General features: G+C 43.6%; 1 protein-coding gene across 4 annotated transcripts in view; it reads left to right on the top strand.

The window, feature by feature from the left end:
* Positions 1–25742, top strand: part of LOC134347278 (nipped-B-like protein) — a 518044-nt gene that overhangs the window by 461133 nt on the left and 31169 nt on the right. For all 4 annotated transcript variants that reach the window (XM_063049674.1, XM_063049675.1, XM_063049673.1 and 1 more), the window contains 3 exons: positions 14157–14357; positions 18577–18723; positions 18885–19150. In XM_063049674.1, coding sequence (XP_062905744.1) covers positions 14157–14357; positions 18577–18723; positions 18885–19150 — 614 coding nt within the window. The remainder of the gene's footprint in view (positions 1–14156; positions 14358–18576; positions 18724–18884; positions 19151–25742) is intronic.

Raw genomic sequence — 25742 nt, 5'->3', positions numbered from 1 at the left:
CAGAGTCATTGATACGCAGTGGAGAATGGTCCTGAAGTCCACAGTCATCTGTTTTGTCTTGTCCATGTTGAGAGTCAGGTTGTTGTTTAACAAGCCTCTTTACCTCCTTTCTGAATGCCAACTCATTGTTACTGATGAGGTCAACCACTTTAGCATCATCACAAACTTGATGATGTGGCTTTAGCTGAATCTGGCAGTGCAGTCATGAATCAGCAGTGTGAACAGCAGCCAATTGAACACACAATGCTGGGAAGCATTGGTGCTCAGTGGTGATGCAGGTTGAGATGTTGCTGCCAACTCTTGACTGATTAGGTCTTTCCATCAAGAAATCCAAGGTTCAGTTACAGAGAAGGATGTTAAATCCCAATGAGGGATGGACAACATACCTGGTCAGGTCCTGAGGAACTGTGTGGCCCAGCTAACAGAGGTCTTAATCGATATCTTTAATATCTTCCTCAAACAGCCCACTGTTCCTGCAGACTATTGGCCTAAATGATTGCCACCCAGTGGCACTAATTTCAACAGTCATGAAATGTGTTGAGCAGCTGGTAATGGATTGTATAAAAGCCCGCCTTCCAGCCTTTCCAGTTCACCTACCGCTCAAGCCAGTCACTGATGATGCCATAGCCTCAGTCCTCCACCCCATCCTGTCCCACCTAGTAAACAATGCCTCATTTGCCAGGATGCTGTTCATCGACTTTGTTACGATTTTGTAGTGTACCAGCAGCAAGAGATGACAGATTGAGTCTGGTTTTAATATTAAAACCACTATATTTATTTACATCTCCTCAAAAATATAGAAAATTAAATAAGCTACTTTCTTAAACAGAAGTTAACAGTGTTATGCTTCTATAGCTCCCTTACAGTCAAACTTAGAATCCTTTCTTAACAAATCTTACTCAAGCACAGTCGTAAAGTGGCAGTTCAGAGAGTCCCAGTAATTCACAAAATAGGTGAGAGGAGAGACTTGTGGATTCACAGTGCAGCGACGAAGCGATCATGAAGAATTCCAAAGATTCCATGGCTAGCGAACGAAGAAACGGTTACCGAAGATCCCAGCCGAGGAATACTGTTCCGAAGTCCACGAAGAGCAATTTCACAAAGTGACTGTCATGAAATCCACACCCATGAATCATACGAAGGACAGACACGTCTCCACAATGGACAGTGTGCCGCTGATTAACCCAATCCTTTAGGTTTGGGTAAACATTAGACTTTACCCTTCTTGATCGTGGGCTGTTCCCGGATAGCTCGAAGCCTGCAATCTTCACTCTCTCTCTTTCCTTCGACTCCTCCTCAGCACTGTCCACTTTTTTTTAATACCATCGGCAAACGTCATAAGGTAACGCTCACAGAAACAAAACTGTGGACTCTCAGTAAAATGAAACGGGGGACACGTGACACCCACAGTAAACGAAACTATGGATTCCCAGGAAAACGAAACTGTAGACACATAACACCTTTGCCCAAGAAGAGAAATTTTTGATCTGAAGAGCAAAATTTTAACTACAATCTACAATATGTAGAACAATACATATATGATTATCATACAGCACACTACAAACTAATACAACATATTGCAGGAGCATATACAAATATTAAATTCCATTCCATTATTAAAATTACATTGCAAGTTTAACATCTGGAAAGACAATCGACAATTACATTATCTTTGCCTTTAATGTGAGTTATCATGAAATCATACTCTTACAAAATCAAACTCCAATTCAACAACCTATTTTTGTTTTTCAATTTACTCAAGAACATCAATGGATTATGATCTGTATAAATCACAAGTAGTTTATGAGCTGTGCAAACATACACATCAAAATGCTGCAAAGCCAAAATAAGTGATAATAATTCCTTTTCTATGGAGGAATAATTTCTTTGATGCTCATTGAATTTCTTTGAAAAGTAAGCCACAGGATGGTCAACATCATCATAACCATCCCTTTATAGTAACACTGCTCCTGTAGCTTCATCACTGGCATCCACAGCTATGGAGAATGGCTTGGCATAATCAGATGACCTGAGCACAGGTTGGTGACATAAGATAGCTTTCAATTTATCAAATGCCTCTTAACAAGGTTCTGTCCAAACAAACTTTTCACCCTTCTTTGGGAGGTTAGTCAATGGGAGAATAATATCCGCAAACTTCTCACAGAACTTGCGATAATATCTGGCCATTCCCAGAAATCTTCTAAGAGCCCTTTTCCCAGTTGGAATGGGGACCTCAGAAATTGCCTGAACAGGAGCCAACCTGCCTTGACCTACAACATAACCAAGATAGGTCACAGTGGCAGGGCCAAGTTCACTCTTAGCTAGGTTAATTGTAAGGTTGGCTTTTGAGAGCCTTTGAAACAGCTTTTCCACTGCAGAAATACGGGTTTCGCAGGTGTCATTCCCTGTGACTAAATCATCAATATAGGCATCTGTGTGTGCTAACCCTTGAATTACAGAATTAATTATTCTCTGGAATGTTCCTGGAGCATTTATAGTTTATACTTTATTGTCGCCAAACAATTGATACTAGAACGTACAACCATCACAGCAATATTTGATTCTGCGCTTTCCGCTCCCTAGATTACAAATATTAAATATTAAAAATGGTAAATATAAAAATTTAAATTATAAATCATAAATAGAAAATAGAAAAATGGAAAGTAAAATAGTGCAAAAAAAAAACCAAGAGGCAGGTCCAGATATTTGGAGGATACGGCCCAGATCCGGGTCATTTTTCATTCCAAATGGCAGAACATTGTATTCATACAACCCAGAAGGCATCACAAAGGCAGAAATTTCTCTACCTCTATCCATTAATGGAACACATCAATATCCTTTTAACAGATCAATCTTTGTAAGAAACTTAGCTTGCAGAGGGTTTGTTTGTACAGGAAACAGAACAAGCACTTTATCTCCCGGCTTGAATGACCTCATTCTGGCTTGTTTATTTTACCAAGTTTTCATTCTTTCCTGAGCTGATTTGAAATTTTCCTTTGCTAGGTTGCAAGCCCTTTGCAATTTGTCCTTGAACTTCAAAACATAATCTAACAAATTGACATGCAGCTCACTGTTAACCCACTGTTCCTTTAACAATGCCAAAGATCCTCGGACCTGGTGACCAAACACAAGTTCAAAGGGACTAAAGCCTAGGGACTCTTGTACTGACTCCCTCACTACAAATAAAAGCAAATGAACTCCCTCATCCCAATCCTTCTCATTTTCAATACAGAATGTCCTAATAATGGTTTTGAGGATAGAATGGAATCTCTCTAAGGCCCCTTGGGATTCTGGATGATACGCAGACGACGTAATCTGTTTGGCTCCCAGTTTGTAAACTACCTGCTGGAATAATCCTGACATAAAATTACTTCCTTGATCAGATTGAATTTCTTTAGGCAAACCAAATAAAGTAAAAAACTTTACAAGAGCTTTTGACACAGTTTTGGCTTTTATATTTCTGAGAGGTATTGCTTCTGGAAATCTAGATGCTGTACACATGATAGTTAGCAAATACCGATGACCAACTTTAGTCTTTGGCAATGGGGTAACACAGTCGACAATAACTTTAGAAAAGGGATCACCAAATACAAGAATAGGCTGCAGTGGGGCCTCTAGGGTGACCTGATTAGGTTTACCCACAACCTGACAAGTGTGACAAGTCCTGCAAAATGTTGCAACATCTTTCCTCAACCTAGGCCAGAAGAATTGTTTGAAAACCTTGTTCACAGTTTTATTCACACCTGGATGGCCACCCAAGGATTTACTATGGGCCAAAGTTAAAATCTCATTCCTATAGGCTTTAGGAACTACAACCTGGTGAACATTCATCACTTGCAGGAACATCAGGTGGTCTTCACTTCCTCAGTAAAACTCCATCTTTGAAATAAAACCCTACTGGCACTTTATCTATCTCCTCACCAGAGAGAGTTTTTTCTCTTAAAGCCTCTATCTCAGGGTCTCTGCTCTGTTCTGCCATAAACTCTTTCCTAGACAGAGATAAATCTTTATTATCAGATTTAATACCTGGATCCTGGTGAAAGAATGAAGGCAGAAAAGTCCCTGACAAGTCATCAAAATCTGATTCCCTACTTGGGCTATCATGAGTAGCCGAATCATGCTGCATAGGACCATCTGCATTGGCAAGTTTCTTGGCCCCAGCTCGAGTTACTGCACACGAGGGGATAAATGTTAGGGTCTATCTTTGAATCATCGATTGGCTCAGTTGTTAGCTGCACTGCAGGAACAACTTTACTACCTGCTAGGTCATTCCGTAACAACAAAGAAACGCCTTCCATCAGTAACCTGTGTCATAGTCCTTTTTTAACAAGTCCTGAAACTAACTCTGACTTCAAAATTACCTTGTGCAGAGGTACAGAAACAATGTCGCACCCAATACCTTGAATAAGATTTACCTCACCAATGCAAGTTTCATCACCAAACTTTAGAATGTTGTCTAACATAAGTGACTGAGAAGCCACAGTATCTCAAAGAATTTTCACCGGTACCAGGGTTGACCCTTCCTTTACTGAAACAAACCTATCTGACGTAAAAGGAGGGAATTCTTTCCTAACCTGACCAGACGTCTTAGCCTTTGACAGAACTTCATCAGAATGTTCAGAACCCCGTAGGTTCACAGGTGTTTCCAGGCATCTGGAACTGCCTCCTTTTCCTCCTCCTTTTTCAGAAGGAAACAGTTAGCCATAACATGATCAGGTTTCCTACAATAGCGACAAGTAGGACCAAAGGGCTTCTCCTTTAATTGTTTCCCTTCATCCTTACCTTTGTCACTAGACCCAGATTTGATTTCTGGTTTACCCTGACTATCCCTGCTACTCTTTTGGAAAGTCTTAGGCTATGTCCACACTAGACCAGATAATTTTGAAAACGCCGGTTTCACGTAAAAACGATAGGCGTCCACACCAGGTGTTTTTAAAAATATCTCCGTCCACATTAGAACGGATATTTGGGCGAATCTGCTCCTCCTGAGCATGCGCAGGACACACAGAAAACAAGCGAAGAGGAAACGGTATACTTGGTGCGCGTTTGTGCAGTTACAGACTAGAAAAACTTAAAAGGAATTGCTGTTGGCTCTCGCGCAGGAGGACTTAAAACTAAAAAAACAAATACTGGAGCGTATGGAGGGAACCGACAGTGAGTTCACGGACAGTATGACCGGCTGACGACGAACATTGAAAAACTGACTAACTCTGTTGCATTAATAAAGCACCTTGTTAAATGTATAAAACATGTCTGCATCAGTGTTATCTTGTATTTCCATACAATGTTACATTAGGCTGTTACACATCTATTGTCAGAGAAGTACTTACATAAATAGGTAAGCCACCTTCATACAAGCAGGGACAGAAAACAGGGCAAAGTGAGTATACTTATTTATTCAGTAAGTTATGGGTCAAAGTATTTGGTGAGTACATTTCTATCTCTTCTGACTTCAGTCTCGTTGCCGTCTGTTCTGAAATTGTTAGGTTGTGTTGGGGTTTGCGTTCAAGAAAACAATGAAATGCTGCGCTGCCATCTGTTCCGGCACATCATGACAGCGTTTTTAAAAATATCCGTTTACCCCGTCCACACTGCTCTGCACAATCGGCATTTTCAAATTTACACACTCTCAAGGGTGTTTTAGAAAATCTCCATTTTTGGGGGAAGGAAACGCCATTTTAGTGTGGACGGAGGGTCAAAACAAAGGGAAAAAGCTTCAGTTATGGAATTATCTGGTCTAGTGTGGACGTAGCCTTACTTGGGGTAAACTTAAACTTGTGGGTTAAGGCAAACTCATCTGCTAATTTAGCAGAATCTTGCAAAGTGGCAGCATCCTTCTCATCTAAATATGCCTTCATGTCATTCGGGATGCACCTCTTAAATTCTTCAATTAAAACCAACTCTTTCAAGTTGTCAAAATCACCATCCACATTTTTAGATGTGCATCAGCGGTCAAAACACACAAACTTCTCATAAACAAATTCCACATAAGTCTGGTTCATAGATATCCTCAAATTTCTAAACCTTTGCCTATAGGCTTCTGGAACCAATTCATAGGCTTTAAGTACAGCCCGTTTCGCGATCTCATAATTAACTGCATCTTCGATTGATAGGGCAGAATAAGCCTGTTGAGCCTTACCTTTAAATACACTCTGTAACAAGAGAGGCCAGCTTTCTTTCAGCCACTTTAGGCTCTGAGCAACTTTCTCAAAATGCTGGAAGTATTTATCAACCTCAGCCTCATCAAATGGAGGGACCAGTTTAACTTCCTGACTGGCCACAAACGGTACAACCAGCTCCCTAGAGCCAGAGGTTTGCCTCTTGAGCCTTAACCTCTCCATCTCTATCTCAAACTGCCTTTGTTTGTCTCTTTCTCTTTCCCCAGCCTCTAATTTAAATCTCTCTAACTTCATTTGTTCCCGTCGTAACTGGGTCTCAAATTTACTTTCAGGAAACCTCTCTAATACCTCCTCCTCAAATTCCTCCTTATCTATGTAGTGCTCAGCTATTACCCTCTGAATCTGTATCTTTCTCATACACCGTTTCACCTCAGTAAGTTTTAAATTTTTAGCAATGGCCAACAAGTCGTCCTTTCTGGCATCTCCTAATACCTTAGGGTCTGGCAATACCAGAAATGCCCCAATATCCATTGTTGCTTGTTTCCCCACACAAGCCAATCAAAAGCGTAGTAGCCAATAAGATCGGATAATCAATCAATCAAAATAAGCTCCAATTTTGTTCATTCGCGGACAAGCCCCCAATTTGTTATGATCTCATAACGTAACAGCAGCAAGAGATGACAGATTGAGTCGAGTTTTAATATTAAAACCACTATATTTATTTACATCTACTCAAAATATGGAAAATTAAATAAACTACTTTCTTAACCAGAAGTTAACAGTGTTATGCATCTATAGCTCCCTTACAGTCAAACTTAGAATCCGTTCTTAACAAATCTTACTCAAGCACAGTCGTAAAGTGGCAGTTCAGAGAGTCCCAGTAATTCACAAAATAGGTGAGAGGAGAGACTTGTGGATTCACAGTACAGCGACAAAGCGATCATGACGAATTCCAAAGATTCCATGGCTAGCAAATGAAGAAACGGCTACCAAAGATCTCAGCTGAGGAATACTGTTCCGAAGTCCACGAAGAGCGATTTCACAAAGTGATTGTCATGAAATCCACACCCATGGATCATACGAAGGACAGACACGTCTCCACAATACACAGTGTGCCGCTGATTAACCCAATCCTTTAGGTTTGGGTAAGCATTAGACTGTACCCTTCTCGATCGTGGGCTGTTCCCGGATAGCTCGAAGCCTGCAATCTTCATTCTCTCTTTCTTTCCTTCAGCTCCTTCTCAGCACTGTCCACATTTCTTTTATACCGTCAGCATACGTCATAAGGTAACGCTCACAGAAAGGAAACTGTGGACTCTTCAGTAAAACGAAACTGAAGACACGTGACGCCCACAGTAAGCGAAACTATGGACTCCCAGGAAAATGAAACTGTGGACATGTAACAACTTCAACTCAGGATTTAACACAATCATCCCTCAGTGGTTGGTGGGTCCTCTTTGGGACTCAACATCCCTCCCTGTAACTGGATCTTGGACTTCTTGACTTCATCAGCAACAATAATGAGTTGACGTACAGAGGGTTGTCAAATCTGAGTCTCAATGTGGGCAAGACAAAAGAAACGCTGAGGACTTCAGGACCACTCTTGATTGCGTATCAATAACTCTGCCATGGAGCGAGTGAAAGTTCCTTGGAGTGCATATAATGGACGATCTAACCTGGACCCGCAACACCTCTTCACTAGTTAAGAAGGTACAGCAGTGTCTACACTTTAAGGAGATTGTGGTGTGCAAAGCGCCCTGCTTTCTTTTTAATAACTTTCTACAGGTGCACCATCGAGCTTGTCCTGTCTAGCTGCATCATCGTCATATGGAAGCTGCAACGCATCGGACAGCAAGACCCTACCGAAGATGTTAAAAACTGCCAAAAGGATCCCTCTCCTCTCTCCCCCCCCCCTCATTTGTGACATTTACTGAGCGTGTTGTAGACAAAGGTCCCAAAGCATTGTTGAAGATCTCTACCACCCATACTACAATCTCTTTGACCGTTTACCATCAAGAAGAAAATACAGGAGCATCAGGACTAGGACTGCCAGACTGGGTAACAGCTTCTTCACTCAGGCTTGAGATTAATGAACACTCTGCTCCCACTGAGATCTCATCACTAGGATAGCAAGTTGTTTGCTGAACTATTTACTGTTTACCTGTGCTGCACTTTACCACATGTATTATGAATTATATTTTATTAACTTATTATATATTAGTTTGGTTTATATGCTGTGTGTGATAAAGGGTGCGGATGCACCATGGTCCAAGAAGCGTTTCCTTTGGTTGTATGTATGTAGAGGACAAACTTGAACTTGAAGACGTTATCCAGATTGTTGATGAGGCTGCACTTGGAGTATTGTGCCAGGTCCAGTCCTGACCTTGGATGTTCTCTGTATGAAGTTTTCCATGTGACCCTACAGCTTGCCCCAACATCCCAAAGTTCAAGTCCCTGAAGGTGGGTCTACCTCACAAACAAGAGAAAATCAGCAGATGCTGGAAATCCAAGCAACACAAAAAATACTGGAGGAACTCAGCAGGCCAGGAAAAGAGTACAGTTGACATTTCGGGTCAAAACCCTTCACCAGGACTGGAGAAAAAGGCTGAGGAGCAGATTTAAAAGCTGTGGGGAGGGAAGAGGGAAGCACAAGGTGGTAGGTGCAGCCTGGAGGGGGATGGACGAAGTAAAGAGCTGGGAAGTTGATTAGTCTCATCCATGAACCAATCCAAAATTCTATAAAACATTGAAATCAAGATTTTCATGTGCCACTCGCACTGGAAGCTTGCTCCACACTCTTATGGCCCTCTGAGTGAAGAAGTTTTTCTTCATGTTCCCCTTAAACTTTTCACCTTTCACCCTTAACCCATGAACTCCAGTTATAGTCCCACCCAACCTCAGTGGAAAAGGCCTGCTTGCATTCACCCTGTCTATACCCCACATCATTTTGTATACCGCTATTAAATCTCTTAATCTTCTACATTCCAAGGAATAAGATCCTAACTTTTCAATCTTTCCATATAACTCAGGTCCTTCAGACCCGGCAACACCTTTGTAAATTTCTTCTCTACTCTTTCAACCTTATTTCCATCATTCCTGTAGGTAGGTGACCAAAACTACACACAATACTCCAAATTAGGCCTCACTAATGTCTAAACAATTTCAACATAACATCCCATCTCCTGTACTCAATACTTTGATTTATGACAACCAATCTGCCAAAAGCTTACTTTACGAACCTATCAACTTGTAACGCCACTGATAATGAATTATGGATTTGTATTCCCAAATTCCTTTGTTTTACCGCACCCTTCAGTGCTCTACCGCTCACTATGTAAGATCTACCCTGGTTGGTCCTCTCAAAGGTCCTCTTCACACTTGTATGTATTAAATTCCATCTGCCATTTTTCAGCCCGTTTTTCCAGCTGGTCCAGATCCTGCTGTAATCTCTGATAGTCTTCCTCACTTGTCCACTACACTCCAAATCCAGTTAACCACATTATCATCCAGGTAGTTGATATGGATGACAAATAAAAACAGACCCAGCACTGATCCTTGCAGCACTTCATTGGTCACAAGCCTGCAGTAAGAGAGGCAACCATCTACTATCACTCTCCGACTTCTCCTGCAAAGCCAATGTCTAATCAATCTCTTTCAAATCTCTTACTATCTCTTCTTTCAGTTAGTCCTGACGAAGGGTCTCAGACCGAAACATCAACTGTACTTCTTCCTATAGATGCTGCCTGGCCTGCTGAGTCCCACCAGCGTTTTGTGTGTGTTGCTTAAATTTCCAGCATCTGCAGATTTCCTCGTGTTTGCGTCTAATCTAATTTACTGACTGAACCGTCTTGACCAACCTTCCATTTGGAACCTTGTCAGATGCCTTGCTGTAGGCAATATCCATTGCCTTGTGTTCATCAACTTCCCTGTTAACTTTCTTTGAAAGCTATAAGTTTGATTAGATATGACCTACCACGCACAAAGCCATGCCGACTTTTCCTAATCAGTCCCTGTCTAACCGAATACTTATATATCCGGTCCCTTAGAATATCTTCCAGTAACTTTCCCACTGATAATGTCAGGCTCACTGGCCTATAATTTCCTGGTTTATTCTTGGAGCCTTTCTTAAACAGTGGAACAATATTAGCTATCCTCCAATCCTACAGTACTTCACCTCATAAAGGATGATTTAAGTATCTCTGTTAGGGCCCTGCAATTTCTGCATTTGCCTCCCACAGGGTCTGAGGGAAGAGCTCATCAGGCCCTGGAGATTTGTCTATCCTTGTTTGCATCAAGAGAGAAACACCTCATACTCTGTAATTTGTATAGTGTTCATGACCTCACTATAGGTGGCATTACCTGGAGAATGCACATTAAAACTGAACCCCCAAAAAACAAGGGGAAATGAGGAGGGGTTATCTTGTTGTCAGGTCAGGGCCTTGCCTTGCTACTGGTACCACGTAGCCCAGTCTTACCTGTCTCAGGTCGGGTTGTCAGCGACTCAACCGGCTCACCCCCTGGTGCACTTCGGTTAACCAGGGAGGATGGTGTGCAGGCACCCAGCAGGACTAAAAGCAAAACCTGTCAAAGGGCAGATGAACTCTTTGTGAGTCAACAGCCACCTACTGTCTCTGTGAGGAGTGGGGCACCACACAGTCTTTCGTTTCGTGCCTTGTAAGGCATTATGATGACAGACAAGCCAACAAACCCTATACTTCCAGAGCCGGGAGTGCTCAGGAACTCTGCGGAACGCCCAGATCCTGGCCGAGACAGGCAGTATGAAGATGCAACCTCAAACCCCACGGGGAGGGTTGAGTCCGACAGGGGGGCCGAGCAAACTGCGCCTCTTTTGCATTGTAAGGTAAAAACGATCATCTCAACCTTCAATGCAAACACCATCCACCTCTTGCCTCGATGCACAGAGTTGGCATCACAGGCAAGCAGCTACGAGATCTCCATCCTGGGGATCCAAGAACACCGTCATTTACACCCTGACGAAGAGATGAGGTTCACAGAGGTAGAGGGGTTGCACCTCATCACCTCGTCCGCATGGAGAGAGCCGACAACGATGTCAGCACAAGCTTTGTAGGGCTGATGTTGAACCGCAAGGCAAAGAAGGCACTGCGGGGCATAGTCTCAGTCAGTGACAGAATCATTACTGTGGAATTTGACGGAAACCCGGTGACCTCTGTCATCATCTGTTACTCCCTGCACAACTGCAGCGAGGAGAAGGAGGTGGAGGCCTTCTACAGTAAACTTCACAAAGCTGTCACTCAATACCGGCACATAACTTCCTGGCTGTGCTCGGCGATTTTAATGCCCAGGTCGGACTGGGAGATGTTCCATACTCATACCAAGACTTTAGCGACAGAAGTGGACAATATCTAGTTGATTTCATCCAGGAACATAGTCTCATTGCCGCCAACACACAATTCAAAAAGCGAGCTGGTAAACTGGACATATGAAAACAGAGCCTCCATCTACAGGAAACAGCTCGATTATATCCTCGTAAGAACAAAATGGCGTAATTGTGTGATCAACACAGAAGCCTACAGCACCTTCAACTCAGTCAGTTCTGACCACAGTGTAGTGTCAATGCAAGTGAGACTGAGCCTGCGGGAACCCAAAGCCACAGGTCCCAAGGTGAAGGTAGACTGGAAGGCATTTTCCTCACAACCTATTCTTCAAGCCCAGTACACAGTGGAGGTGAGAAATCGCTTCGGCCCACTGGAAAGGGGGGAGGAAGCGACTACCACCGACAGCTATCAACGGCTCATAGATGCACACACAGATGCAACAAAGAGTTTGCCTACTGCGAACCGAATCAAGAAGAGCTGGATCTCGAAACTTCCTGACGTCATTGCAGCAAGAAGTGTGGTCAATGCTTGTCATGCCAAACTTAGAAGGAGCAAAACAGAAGAGCTAAGAGACAAGTTCAAGACAGCAAAGAAGAATCTCTTTGCCACCTACAACCGACTGAAGGAAGAGGAACTAGCTGAGAGGATTAGAGAGATAAAGGCTGCTAATGAAGACATGCAGCATGGAGAAGCATGGCGCCTAGTCAATGAGATCAGTAGACGGAAGAAGTCCCCATCAGGTCAAATAAGTGGTAAAACAGCAGAGGACTGTGTCCAGACATGGCTTACCCACTTTAAGAATCTGATGAGAAGTCCTCCAACGATATCAGAAGAAGAGGACATACCCACGATACTAATGGAAGTCGACATTGATGGCAGCCCATTCACTATTGAGGAACTGAAGAAGGCCAAATATGCACTCAAACAGGGCAGGAATGCTGGACCAGATGGGATACCACCAGATGTCCTGAAGAACTGCGACCTGAACAACATCTTGCTGGACATATGTAATACAGCACTGATGAAAGGTGACAAACCAGAACAGTGGTCACTCTCAAACATTATCCCAGTCTCCAAGCCTGGATCCCTCATGAAGACAGATAACTACCACGGTATCAGCTTGACCTGCATCTTAGCATAGCTATACAATCGGATGATCTTGAACAGGATTCGCACCGCCATTGATCCTAAGCTAAGATTCAATCAGAATGGTTTTCAGCAGAAGCGCACAACAGTAATGCAAATACTTGCTCTCCATAGGATCATCGAGGAAGTCAAGAAGAGCAACCTACCAGCCATGCTTACTTGCATCGATTTTCACAAAGCTTTTGACTCCATTCACCGAAGTAAAATGCTGAAGATCCTGAAAGCTTACGGAGTGCCAGACCATCTACTGAGAGCAATAGAGTCCAGCTATACCAAAACCATGGTGAAAGTTGTATCACCAGACAGAGAAACAGCAGTGTTCGAGCTCCTAGTTGGTGTGCTGCAAGGAAACACTCTGGCACCCTACATCTTTATAATCGTCCTTGATTACGCACTGCATCAAGCTGCCAAAGATCATGACAAGCTTGGTTTTACCATAAAACCAAGATGAACCAAAAGGGTCAGACCAGTTACGCTCACAGATCTAGATTTTGCAGATGACATAGTCCTGCTCTCTGACCAGATGGAGGAAGCACAGCAGCTACTGACAAAAGTGGAAATTGAGTGCAATAAAGTTGGATATCACTTAAATGCTAAAAGGACAGAGTACATGGCGTTTAACTGCGACAAAGGTACTCTCAAGACTGTCAAGAATGATACCATTAAGAAAGTCTTTGACTACAAGTACCTCGGGTCAAGAATGATGAGTTCGGAGAAGGACATAAAGATACGGAAGGTGCTAGTGTGGAGGGTTATGAACGACATGAAGGAAATCTGGAAGTCAAACCTGACCAGAGGGCTTAAACAGAGGATCTTCATAGCAGTCAAAGAGTCCATTCTCACGTACGGATGCGAGGCGTGGACTTCACCAAGACTATGCGAAAGTCTCTAGATGGTTGCTATACACGAATGCTCCGGATGGCTCTTGACGTGTGTTGGCAACAGCACATGACGAACGTCGAGCTCTATAACGACCTACCGATGCTCACCACTAAAATCGAGGCGAGAAGACTGCAACTAGCGGGGCACTGTCTATGCCACCCCATGCTACCTGCCAGCCTAGTCATCATATGGGAGCCCAAGCATGGGAGGATGAACCCTGGGCGCCCTCCCAAGACTATGGTCAACATGCTCCTAGAAGACAGCAGCACGGCTAATGTAGATGAACTGAACACACTGATGAGGGAGAGGGAGAAGTGGAGAGTCCATCATCATGCCCAGTGCCGGCCCCCTGGGCCTGAGTCAACGTAATAGTAGTAGTATCTTGAACAGCAAGTTCTTGTTTTCTAAAATAAATTTCAGTCGTAATTTTCAAAAGGCATGAAATGGAAAATAAATAAGGAGAGGAAGGGTAGTGAAATGGGGCTTATTGTGAACCATGTAGTTCTACGTGTCTCTCTAAGTTGCAGTCGTGCTTTTCAATTTGTCATAAACTTATATGTAAAATAATGTGATGATTTTAATTAGTGTTCTAATTGAAAACTTGTTTGAAAGAAGATCAGAGGGATTAATGTGTTACATACTATTTTTCCAGATGAAAGCAGTAGCAGGAATGAAGATGTCGTACCAGCTTCAACAATCCATCCACTCTGAAGTAAAGGAAATAATCCGTGGCTTCCGACAGGAGGAGAACGTGACAGCTTTGTGTTCACATCTCTACTGCATGATCCGAGGAAACCGACAACATCGACGCGCCTTCCTCATTGCCTTACTCAACTTATTCGATGACAGTGCAGTAAGTTAACAATACCCATGGAATTATAATGATGATCTTCATTTTCATTAAATGTGTGACTTACTGAGATTATGCATGTCAATGCTGAAATGGCTAACGAGAGTTTTAAGGCATAGTTTTAAGGTACTTGGAAGTAGGTACAAAGGGGATGTTAGAGGTAAGTTTTTTAAGCAGAGAGTGGTGACTGCATGGAATGAGCTGCCGGCGACTGTGGTGGAGGCGGATACGATAGGGTCTTTTAAGAGGCTCCTGCATAGGTACATGGAGCTTAGAAAAATAGAGGGCTATGGGTAACCCTAGGTAATTTCTAAAGTAAGTACACGTTCGGCACACAATTGTGGGCCAAAGGGCCTGTACTGTGCTGTGGGTTTTCTATGTTTCTAACATCAGTCAGGTATCCCATCACTTAACTATTTGAGCAACACACACAAAATGCTGGAGGAACTCAGCATGCCAGGCAACAGCTATGGAAAAAAGTACAGTCTATGTTTCAGGCCAAGACCCTTTGGCAGGACTCCTACTGAAAGGTCTTGGTCCAAAACGTTGACTATACTTTTTTTTCATAGGTGCTGCCTGGCCTGCTGAGTTCCATCAGCATTTTGTGCGTGTTGCTCAGAGTACATTAGAAGATGTAATTCTTGAATAGTTCCAGTAGACTGGATGGTAGTATTGAACAACAGGATTTCAGATATAGATAGAAGGGAGGAAGCCACAGAAAAGATGGATGGAAATGCAAAATGAAAGTAGAATAAAATTAACAACTGCTACGAATTCTCATGAACATGATACTGGTTTAATGAGTAGCATAAGGATTAAGTTATTAGGAAAAAAATGATTCCAGTCCTTCCAAGGAAGCTGGGGAAATTAGGCCATTTGGCCCATTGAGTCTGCTCTGCCAGTTCCACATGGCTGATCCATTTTTTCTCTCAGCCCCAATCTTCTGCTTTACCCCTGTATTCCCTCATGCCCTGACCAATCAAGAATTTGTCAACCTGTGCCTTAAATATACATAAACAGTTGGCCTCCACAGTTGCCTGTGACAACAAATTCCACAGATTCATCATTCTTTGGCTAAAGAGCTTTCTCCTCATCGTTTAAAAGAGCGCACTTCTATTCTGAGGCTGTGTCCTATGGTCTTAGACACTCCCACCACAGGAAATATCCTCTTCACATCCACTCTATTAAGCCTTTCACAATCCAATAGTTTTCAATTAGGTCACCCCCATTCTTCTGAATTCCAGTGAATACAGGCCCAGAGCCATCAAATGCTCTTCCTGTGACAAGCCATTCAATTCTGGAATTGTTTTTATGAACCTCCTTTGAACCCTCTCCAGATTCAGCATATGCTTTCAGGGGCCCAAAACTGCTCACAATACTCCAAGTGAGGCCTTACTAATGCTTTATAAAGTCTCAACATTACATCTTTGTTTTTATATTCTAGTCCTCTTGAAATGAATGCTAACATCACATTTTCCTTCCTCACTACAGGGTTAACCTGCAGATTAACCTTCAGGGAATCCTACACAACGATTCCCAAGTCCCTTTGCACCTCAGGTTTTTGTATTTTCTCTCCATTTAGAAAATAGTCAGTCCTTTCATTTCTTCTTCCAGAGTGCATGACCATACACTTCCTGACACTGTATTCCATCTACCACTTCTTTGCCTTCTCCAAATATGTCTAAGTCCTTCTTTAACCCCTCTACTTTCTAAAATTACCTACCCTTTAACCTATCTTCACATCGTCTGCAAACTTTGCAACAAAGCCATCAATTCCATCATCCAAAACATTGACATGTAATGTAAAAAGAATCGGTCCCAGCACAGAACCTTGTGGAACACCACTAGTCACCTCAGCCAACCAGAAAATGCTCCCTTTATTCCCACTCTTTACCTCCTGTCAAGCAGGTACTGCTTTATTCATTCTAGATTCTTTCCTGTAATACCGTTTAGCTTGTTAAGCAGCCTTGTGTGGCACCTTGTCAAAGATCTTCTGAAAAACCAAGTACACAACATCAACTGATTCTCCTTTGTGTATACTGCTTTGTTATTTTTTCAAAGAATACCAACAGATTTGTCAAACCATGCTGACTATGACCTATTTTATCATGTGCCTCCCAAGTACCCTGAAACCACATCCTTAACAATTGAGTCTAACATGTTCCCAACCACTGAGGTCAGACTAACTGGCCTATTGTTTCCTTTCTTCTGCCTCTCTCTCTCCTTGAAGAGTGGGGTGACATTTGTAAAATTCCATTCTTTCGAAACCATTCCAGAATCTATTGATTCTTGAAAGATCACTACAATGCCTCCACAATCTCTTCTGCCGCCTCTTTCAGAACGCTGGAGTGTACACCATATGGTCCAGGTGACCTCTACCTTCAGGTCTTTCAGCTTCCCAAGAACATTCTCTCTTGTAATGGTAGCTTCATGCACTTCATGACCCTGGAACTTTCTCCATACTGCTAGTGTCTTCCATAGTGATGACTGATGCAAAATGCCTACTCAGTTCATTCACCATTTCCTTGAACCTCATTACTACCTCTCCAGCATTGTTTTCCAGCTGGTCTGATATCCACTCTCACTTCTGTTTTACACTTACTTTCATATTCTATCCTTAATAACTTTTTTAGTTGCCTGCTGTTGGTATTTGAAAGTTTCCTAAGCTTCTAACTTCCTGCTAATATTGACTCTATTATATGTCCTCTTTTTTGCTTTTATGTTGGCTTTGACTTTTTTCAGCCACAGTTGTGTCATCTTGCCTTTAGAATACTTCCTCTTTGGGATGTATATATCCTGTGCCTTCTGAATTGCTTCCAGAAATTCCAACTATTGCTGCTCTGTCGTCATCCCTACCAGTGTTCTTTTTCGATCAATTCTGGCCAATTCCTCTCATGACTGTAATTCCCTTTTTTCCACTAATACTGGTAACACCTGACTTTAGCTTCTCCTTCTCAAATTGCAGGGTGAATTCAATTATATTATGATCACTAGCCGCTATGGGTTCTTTTACCTTGAGCTCTCTAATAAATTCTAGTTTATTGCACAACACCCAGTACAGAATAGCTGAACCCCTAGTGGGCTCAACCTCGAGCTGCTCTAAGAAGCCATCTTGTAGGCATTCTGAAAAATCCCCCTTCTTGGAATCCAGCACCAACCTGATTTTCCTAATCTACCTGCATATTGAAATCCCCTATGACTATTGTAACACAGTCCTTTTAGTGTGCATTTTCTATCTCCCATTGTAATTTATAGACCACATCTTTACTGCTGTTTGGGAATCTGTGTATAACTCTCATCATGGTCTTTTTACCCTTGAAGTTCACAATGCACAATGGTTCCACACCTTCTGACCCTATGTAACCTCTTTTTAATGATTTGGTTTCATTTTTTACCAACAGAGTAATGCCACCCCCTCTGCCTTCCTGCCTGTCCTTTCAATACAATGTGTATCCTTGGACATCAAGCTTCCAGCTATAACATTTTTTCAGCTATGATTCAGTGATGCCTACAATATTATACATGCCACTCTGTAACTGTGCCATAAGTTCATCGACCTTATTCCATAAACTGATATACTGTGTATTGTTTTGTTTTAATATCATTTTGGTTCATTGCAAAGGAACATTTTTGCCCATATCTAATCCAGCCTGTATGTAACTGCGGACCAAAGTTTTATGATAGGCTTTTAACCCCTCCACTGAAATACTCAATGGGTGGGACTAGATGGAGGTAGAAGTGTGGACCAGAGCATGATGGAGAATGTAGTACCTTTGGACTGTTGAAAGATGAAGATATAGATGGTGTTGGCATCTCACTGATGTAGGATCATTCATATCTGCCTGAGCTACAGAGCCTCTGTTTTATCAGGTTACCATCTTTTGATGATACCCCAGCAATTCAGCATGCACCAGACTTTTGGTTTTGAGTCTTTGGAGCAGATTTTGAATGCCGAGCATTCTGATCTAGAATAACCATAGAGTAATCTATGGTTTCTATGGTTTCTAACCTTTCCCATTATGTTTGCTACCTATTCTGATGATAGAATTTGCATAAATATGGAAGGCTACTCTAGTATTAAATAACTTTGTACTCCATCAGCTAACTTAATAAAAACATGATTGTAGTGGAACAGTATGTTGGAGTTGGGAGGTTCACAAGGTTACCCAAGATGTAAAATAGGAATTTAAACCTGGTCAAATTTTGCTTTCCTCCTATATAGAAAACTGAGGTGAATCTGCTGCTGTATATAGCGGACAACTTGGCATGTTTCCCTTTCCAGACGCAGGAGGAGCCTCTGTTTATTATGCACCATATTGATATTACCCTCTCTGTCTCTGGAAGTAATCTGCTGCAGTCCTTCAGGGAGGTGAGTTTAACTTACGGGATCAACATCAGTCACAGCTCAACAAAACCCAGACCAGAAATTGAAATGATGTCTGTTTATGAGGATCCTAGCAATAACTTTTGAAACAACTATTTAAAGCAGATGCCTAACTATTTAATCTGTAAACCAACTGTGATTTTCAGTCTCTGTTGAAAGATACGTTGCCGAAGGATAAAGCATCTGCAAGTTCGGAAGACAGTGGGAGTGAGGATGAGTCACCGCGGCCTCGCAGACACAGAAAACGATACAACTCAGACTCAAGTGATGATGAGGATGATCTGGAAGATGTGCTCTCTCGGTTACCTCCAGACTCAACCCCTCTCCTGGAGTTTGTCAATGCTTCTCAGGGAATTCTCTTGTTGCTGGTCCTGAAGCAACACCTGAAGAATCTTTATGGCTTCTCAGACAGGTACAACGATAACTTTAAACAGTGACCATGGTGTGCATATTCTTTCCTTTGGGTTATTCACCCAAATCTTGTTATTTTTACAGAACTGAAATAGTGAACAATTTCCCAAGCACTAATATTAATTCTGTCTTTTCAAAGGTTTCAAAGGTACATTTAATGTCAGAGAAATGTATGCAGTATTCATCCTGAAATGCTTTTTCTTCGCAACCATCCATGAAAACAGAGGAGTGCCCCAAAGAATGAATGACAGTTGAATGTTAGAACCCCAAAGTTCCCCCCGGCTTCCCTCCCTCCCATGCATAAGTGACAGCAAGCACAAAACCCCTCCTTCCCCCACCGGCAAACAAGAAGCATCGGCACCCGCTACTGAGCACTCAAGCATGATCAAGGCAACAGTAAAGGCACAGACTCTAATGGCATCTCCAAAGATTCTGCCCCTATAAATGACAAATGGTTTGAGCAGGTCTTTTATTCACTTGAACAGAGGACCATTTAATTTCTCTGCCATTTTATCAGATTACACTCAATCTGTCCTTGCATTCCTCTGTACCTGCCTTTCCTTTGAGGCCAAGTAGGTTTTAATAAATCTGTGTACTTTTCCATGTTTCCGGTTGTCCAGAGGCATTTCACAATTCTTTTCCATGTTGTTCCCAGTCTCACTTGTCTCTGTCCTCTAGAAGTTTCTTTGAATTTATATTTCCAAGTTTGCTGATAATGTAAAGTCAAGTGAAAATGTGAATAGGGATGAGGATCAAAGGGGCTTCAAGCAGATATAAGCAAAACGATATGGCACATAGTACAATATGAAAAACAGAAGTTACTTACTATATTAGATTTATTTATTGAAATACAACGCGGACTAGGCCCTTCGAGCCAAGCCGCCTAGCAAAATCCTGATTTAATTCTAGACTAATCACGGCACAATTTACAATGACCAATTAACCAACTGGTCTGTCTCTGGACTATGGGCAAAAGCCCATGCAGTCATGGAAAGAACATGCAAACTGCTTACAGGCAGCGATGGGAAGTGAACCTGGGTTACCTGTACTGTGAAGCATTGTGCTAGCCACTATCCTACCATGCTGCCCTTAACAGATAATAGGACCTTGTGGGTACGTCTTACCTGATTGTCCTTTACCCCAAGTCACTGAAAGCTCACTTGCAGGTGAAGCTGCCAGTTAGGAAGACAAATGGTGTTTTGGCTTTCATTACAAACAAAAATGACCGCAAAGGTAAAGATGCTTTGTTACTATCTCACCTGATGAAAGGTGGACTTGCAATAGAGGGATGCAGTGAAGGCCGCCAGAATGGCTTCTAAGATGGTAGATTTGTCAGTGGAGAGAATAAATAGGCTAGATGTCAGCTCTGTAGAGTTTAGAAGAATTGGAGGTGACAGTCTGGAAATGGAAATGAGGATTTCTTATTCCAACTACATAGGAACTTCCTAAGGCCACACCCTGATCTTTGTATGTGTTTTGGGGTCTGCTTCTGAGGATGGTCATGCTATAGAGGCATAATATTATGATTAGAGATTGGGTCAACTAGGCCTATTCACTCAAGTTCAAAATGATGAGAAATTATCTTGTAAAATGTAAAAGAATTCTGACAGGTGTGGATTTCCTTATGTTCCTGGTGTCTGGGGCCATTGGGTACACCCACTGGGCCAAATGGCCTGCTCCTGTTCCTCATTCCATTTTGTGAAATGTAGATAATTCTTGAGAGGGCTTAACAGGGTTAGATACAAGGGGAATGATTTCCTGATGGAGAACTGTAGAACCAGGACAGATCCAATCTGGCTCAATACTGCCTAATCAGTTAAGTTTCAGCCATCAGCAAAGAGATAGAAAGTGTCATGGAAACAACAGGAATTCTGCAGATGCTGGAAATTCAAGCAACATACATCAAAGTTGCTGGTGAACGCAGCAGGCCAAGCAGCATCTATAGGAAGAGGCGCAGTCGACGTTTCAGGCCGAAACCCTTCGTCAGGACTAACTGAAGGAAGAGTGAGTAAGGGATTTGAAAGCTGGAGGGGGAGGGGGAGATGCAAAATGATAGGAGAAGACAGGAGGGGGAGGGATAGAGCCGAAAGCTGGACAGGTGATTGGCAAAGGGGATACGAGAGGATCATGGGACAGGAGGCCTAGGGAGAAAGACGGTGGGGGGTGACCCAGAGGATGGGCAAGAGGTATATTTAGAGGGACAGAGGGAGAAAAAGGAGAGTGAGAGAAAGAATGTGTGCATAAAAATGAGTAACAGCTGGGGTACGAGGGGGAGGTGGGGCCTAGCGGAAGTTAGAGAAGTCAATGTTCATGCCATCAGGTTGGAGGCTACCCAGACGGAATATAAGGTGTTGTTCCTCCAACCTGAGTGTGGCTTCATCTTTACAGTAGAGGAGGCCGTGGATAGACATGTCAGAATGGGAATGGGATGTGGAATTAAAATGTGTGGCCACTGGGAGATCCTGCTTTCTCTAGCGGACAGAGCGTAGATGTTCAGCAAAGCGGTCTCCCAGTCTGCGTCGGGTCTCACCAATATATAAAAGGCCACATCGGGAGCACCGGACGCAGTATATCACCCCAGTCGACTCACAGGTGAAGTGATGCCTCACCTGGAAGGACTGTTTGGGGCCCTGAATGGTGGTAAGGGAGGAAGTGTAAGGGCATGTGTAGCACTTGTTCCGCTTACACGGATAAGTGCCAGGAGGGAGATCAGTGGGGAGGGATGGGGGGGACGAATGGACAAGGGAGTTGTGTAGGGAGCGATCCCTGCGGAATGCAGAGAGAGGGGGGGAGGGAAAGATGTGCTTAGTGGTGGGATCCCGTTGGAGGTGGCGGAAGTTACGGAGAATAATATGTTGGACCCGGAGGCTGGTGGGGTGGTAGGTGAGGACCAGGGGAACCCTATTCCTAGTGGGGTGGTGGGAGGATGGAGTGAGAGCAGATGTACGTGAAATGGAGGAGATGCGTTTAAGAGCAGAGTTGATAGTGGAGGAAGGGAAGCCCCTTTCTTTAAAAAATGAAGACATCTCCCTTGTCCTAGAATGAAAAGCCTCATCCTGAGAGCAGATGCGGCGGAGACGGAGGAATTGCGAGAAGGGGATGGCGTTTTTGCAAGAGACAGGGTGAGAAGAGGAATAGTCCAGATAGCTGTGAGAGTCAGTAGGCTTATAGTAGATATCAGTGGATAAGCTGTCTCCAGAGACAGAGACAGAAAGATCTAGAAAGGGGAGGGAGGTGTCGGAAATAGACCAGGTAAACTTGAGGGCAGGGTGAAAGTTGGAGGCAAAGTTAATAAAGTCAACGAGTTCTGCATGCGTGCAGGAAGCAGCGCCAATGCAGTCGTCGATATAGCGAAGGAAAAGTGGGGGACAGATACCAGAATAGGCACGGAACATAGATTGTTCCACAAACCCAACAAAAAGGCAGGCATAGCTAGGACCCATACGGGTGCCCATAGCTACACCTTTAGTTTGGAGGAAATGGGAGGAGCAAAAGGAGAAATTATTAAGAGTAAGGACTAATTCCGCTAGGCGGAGCAGAGTGGTGGTAGAGGGGAACTGATTAGGTCTGGAATCCAAAAAGAAGCGTAGAGCTTTGAGACCTTCCTGATGGGGTATGGAAGTATATAAGGACTGGACATCCATGGTGAAAATAAAGCGGTGGGGGCCAGGGAACTTAAAATCATCGAAAAGTTTAAGAGCGTGAGAAGTGTCACGAACATAGGTCGGAAGGGATTGAACAAGGGGTGATAAAACAGTGTCGAGGTATGCAGAAACGAGTTCGGTGGGGCAGGAGCAAGCTGAGACAATAGGTCGGCCAGGACAGGCAGGTTTGTGGATCTTGGGTAGGAGGTAGAAACGGGAAGTGCGGGGTGTGGGAACTATAAGGTTGGTAGCAGTGGATGGGAGATCCCCTGAGTGGATAAAGTCGTTGATAGTGTGGGAGACAATGGCCTGGTGCTCCTTGGTGGGGTCACGATCGAGGGGTAAATAAGAGGAGGTATCCGCGAGTTGTCGCTGTGCCTCGGCAAGGTAGAGGTCAGTACGCCAGACTACAACAGCACCCCCTTTATCAGCGGGTTTAATAATAAGGTTAGGATTAGTGCTGAGGGAGTGGAGAGCAGAGCGTTCCGAAGGAGTGAGGTTGGAATGGGGACAAGGTGCGGTGAAGTTGAGACGGTTGATGTCCCGTCGGCAGTTGGCAATAAAGAGATCCAGAGCAGGCAGAAGACCAGAGCGGGGTGTCCATGAAGAAGAGGAGGGTTGAAGACGGGAGAAGGGGTCATCGGTGGGGGTGGAAGAGTCCTTGCCGAAGAAGTAGGCTCGGAGACGGAGACGGCGGAAGAAAAGTTCCGCATCGTGGCGAACACGGAACTCGCTGAGGTGTGGGCGAAGGGGGACAAACGTGAGGCCCTTACTGAGAACAGAGCGTTCTGCCTCCGACAGTTGAAGGTCGGAGGGGATGGTAAAGACCCGGCACGGATGAGAGCTGGGATCAGAGGGGGGAGGGGGGAGGCTGGGGGGGTCAATGGAGAGGGGAGGGTTGGGGTGAGAGGAAGATGGAGCCTCTGAGGGCCCAGGAGTTGACGGTGGGATCTGAGGAAGACGGAGTTGCAGAGTGGTGGTGGGGGAAGGGGAGACAGGAGTCACAACAGCAGCACATAAAGACCCGGCCTGGAGTTCAAGGCTGGAGTCGCAGTTGGTGGTTGCGTAATCATTTCGAATGTGTCCATGGTCGTTGCTGGAGTCCGGGTTTTGAAAGTGTCATGGACAAGGTTACAAGCTTGACTAAATTATCCATCATTTGCTCACATTGGGGTTTTGGCAGGGCCACTGGGCACCAGATATTAACACAGCCTTCATTCCAATGAGTTGAATTCCAGAAGTGAGGAACCCTGAAAAAATGAAATCAGCAGGCACCAAAGGAGCAGCATTCCAGTGGCTGGACCTTGCTCAAAGGAAGATGCTTATTCATTTAAGCTAGAGTTGCAGGAGGATGAGAACCAAAGTGCATGAACAGTTGGGAGAGGCTGTGGGGAAAAATGGTTTTAAGAACTCAGATGAGACAGGAACCAAAAGTTTGAGCATGATGCGACTAATGTCCTGAGCTGCGTATATTTCAACGCAAGAAGTATCACGGGAGAGGCAGATGAGCTCAGGGCATGGATCAACACCTGGAATTATGATATATAGCTATTAGTGAGACTTGGTTGCAGGAGAAACAGGACTGGCAGCCCAATATTCCGGCATTCTGTTGTTTTAGATGCAACAGAGTGGGAGGGATTAAAGGAGGAAGGGTGGCATTACTACTCGGGTAAAATGTCATAGCAGTGCTCCATCAGGACAGACTGGAGAAATTCTGCAGTGAGGTATTATGTGGAACTGAGAAATAAGAATGGTATGACTTTCAGAAAGCCTTTGATAAAGTCCCACATAGGAGATTAGTGGGCAAAATTAGGGCACATGGGACTGGGGGCAGAGTACTGACATGGATTGAAAATTGGCTGGCTGACAGGAAACAAAGCGATTAACAGGTCTCTTTTGGAATGGCAGGTGGTGACCAGTGAGGTACTGCAGGGTTCAGTGCTGGGACCGCAGCTGTTTACAATATACATTAATGATTCAGATGAAGGGATTAAAAGTAAGATTAGCAAATTTGCAGATGACACAAAGCTGGGTGGCAGTGTGAAATGTGAGGAGGATGTTATGAGAATGCAGGGTGACTTGGACAGGCTGGGTGAGTGGGTGGATGCATGGCAGATGCAGTTTAATGTGGATAAATGTGAGGTTATCCACTTCAGTGGTAAGAACAGGAAGGCAGATTATTATCTAAATGGAGTCAAGTTAGGAAAAGGGGAGGTACAATGAGATCTAGGTGTTCTTGTACATTCAGAACAGTCACTGAAAGCAAGCATGCAGGTACAGCAGGCATTGAAGAAAGCTAATGGCATGCTGGCCTTCATAACAAGGGGAATTGAGTATAGGAGCAAAGAGGTCCTTCTGCAGCTGTACAGGGCGCTGGTGAGACCACACCTGGAGTATTGTGTGCAGTTTTGGTCTCCAAATTTGAGGAAGGACATTCTTGCTATTGAGGGAGTGCAGCGGAGGTTCACAAGGTTAATTCCCGGGATGGTGGGACTGTCATACTTTATACTTTATTGTCTCCAAACAATTGATACTAGAACGTACAATCATCACAGCGATATTTGATTCTGCACATTCCGGTCCCTGGATTACAAATATTAAAAATAGTAAAAATTAGTAGACATTAAAAAATTTAAATTATAAATCATAAATAGAAAAAAGAAAAATGGAAAGTAAGGTAGTGCAAAAAAACTGAGAGGCAGGTCCGGATATTTGTGGAGGGTACGGCCCAGATCCGGGTCAGGATCTGTTCAGCAGTCTTATCACAGTTGGAAAGAAGCTGTTCCCAAGTCTGGCCGTACAAGTCTTCAAGCTCCTGAGCCTTCTCCTGGAGGGGAGAGGGGCGAAAAGTGTGTTGGCTGGGGGGTCGTGTCCTTGATTATCCTGGCAGCACTGCTCCGACAGCGTGCGGTGTAAAGTGAGTCCACGGACGGAAGATTGGTTTGTGTG

Source organism: Mobula hypostoma, chromosome 5, assembly GCF_963921235.1.
Source record: "Mobula hypostoma chromosome 5, sMobHyp1.1, whole genome shotgun sequence".
In the NCBI taxonomy this organism is placed as follows: domain Eukaryota; kingdom Metazoa; phylum Chordata; class Chondrichthyes; order Myliobatiformes; family Myliobatidae; genus Mobula; species Mobula hypostoma.
The sequence above is the reverse complement of the archived record's forward strand: the minus strand, read 5'-3'. Positions and strand labels throughout refer to the sequence as shown.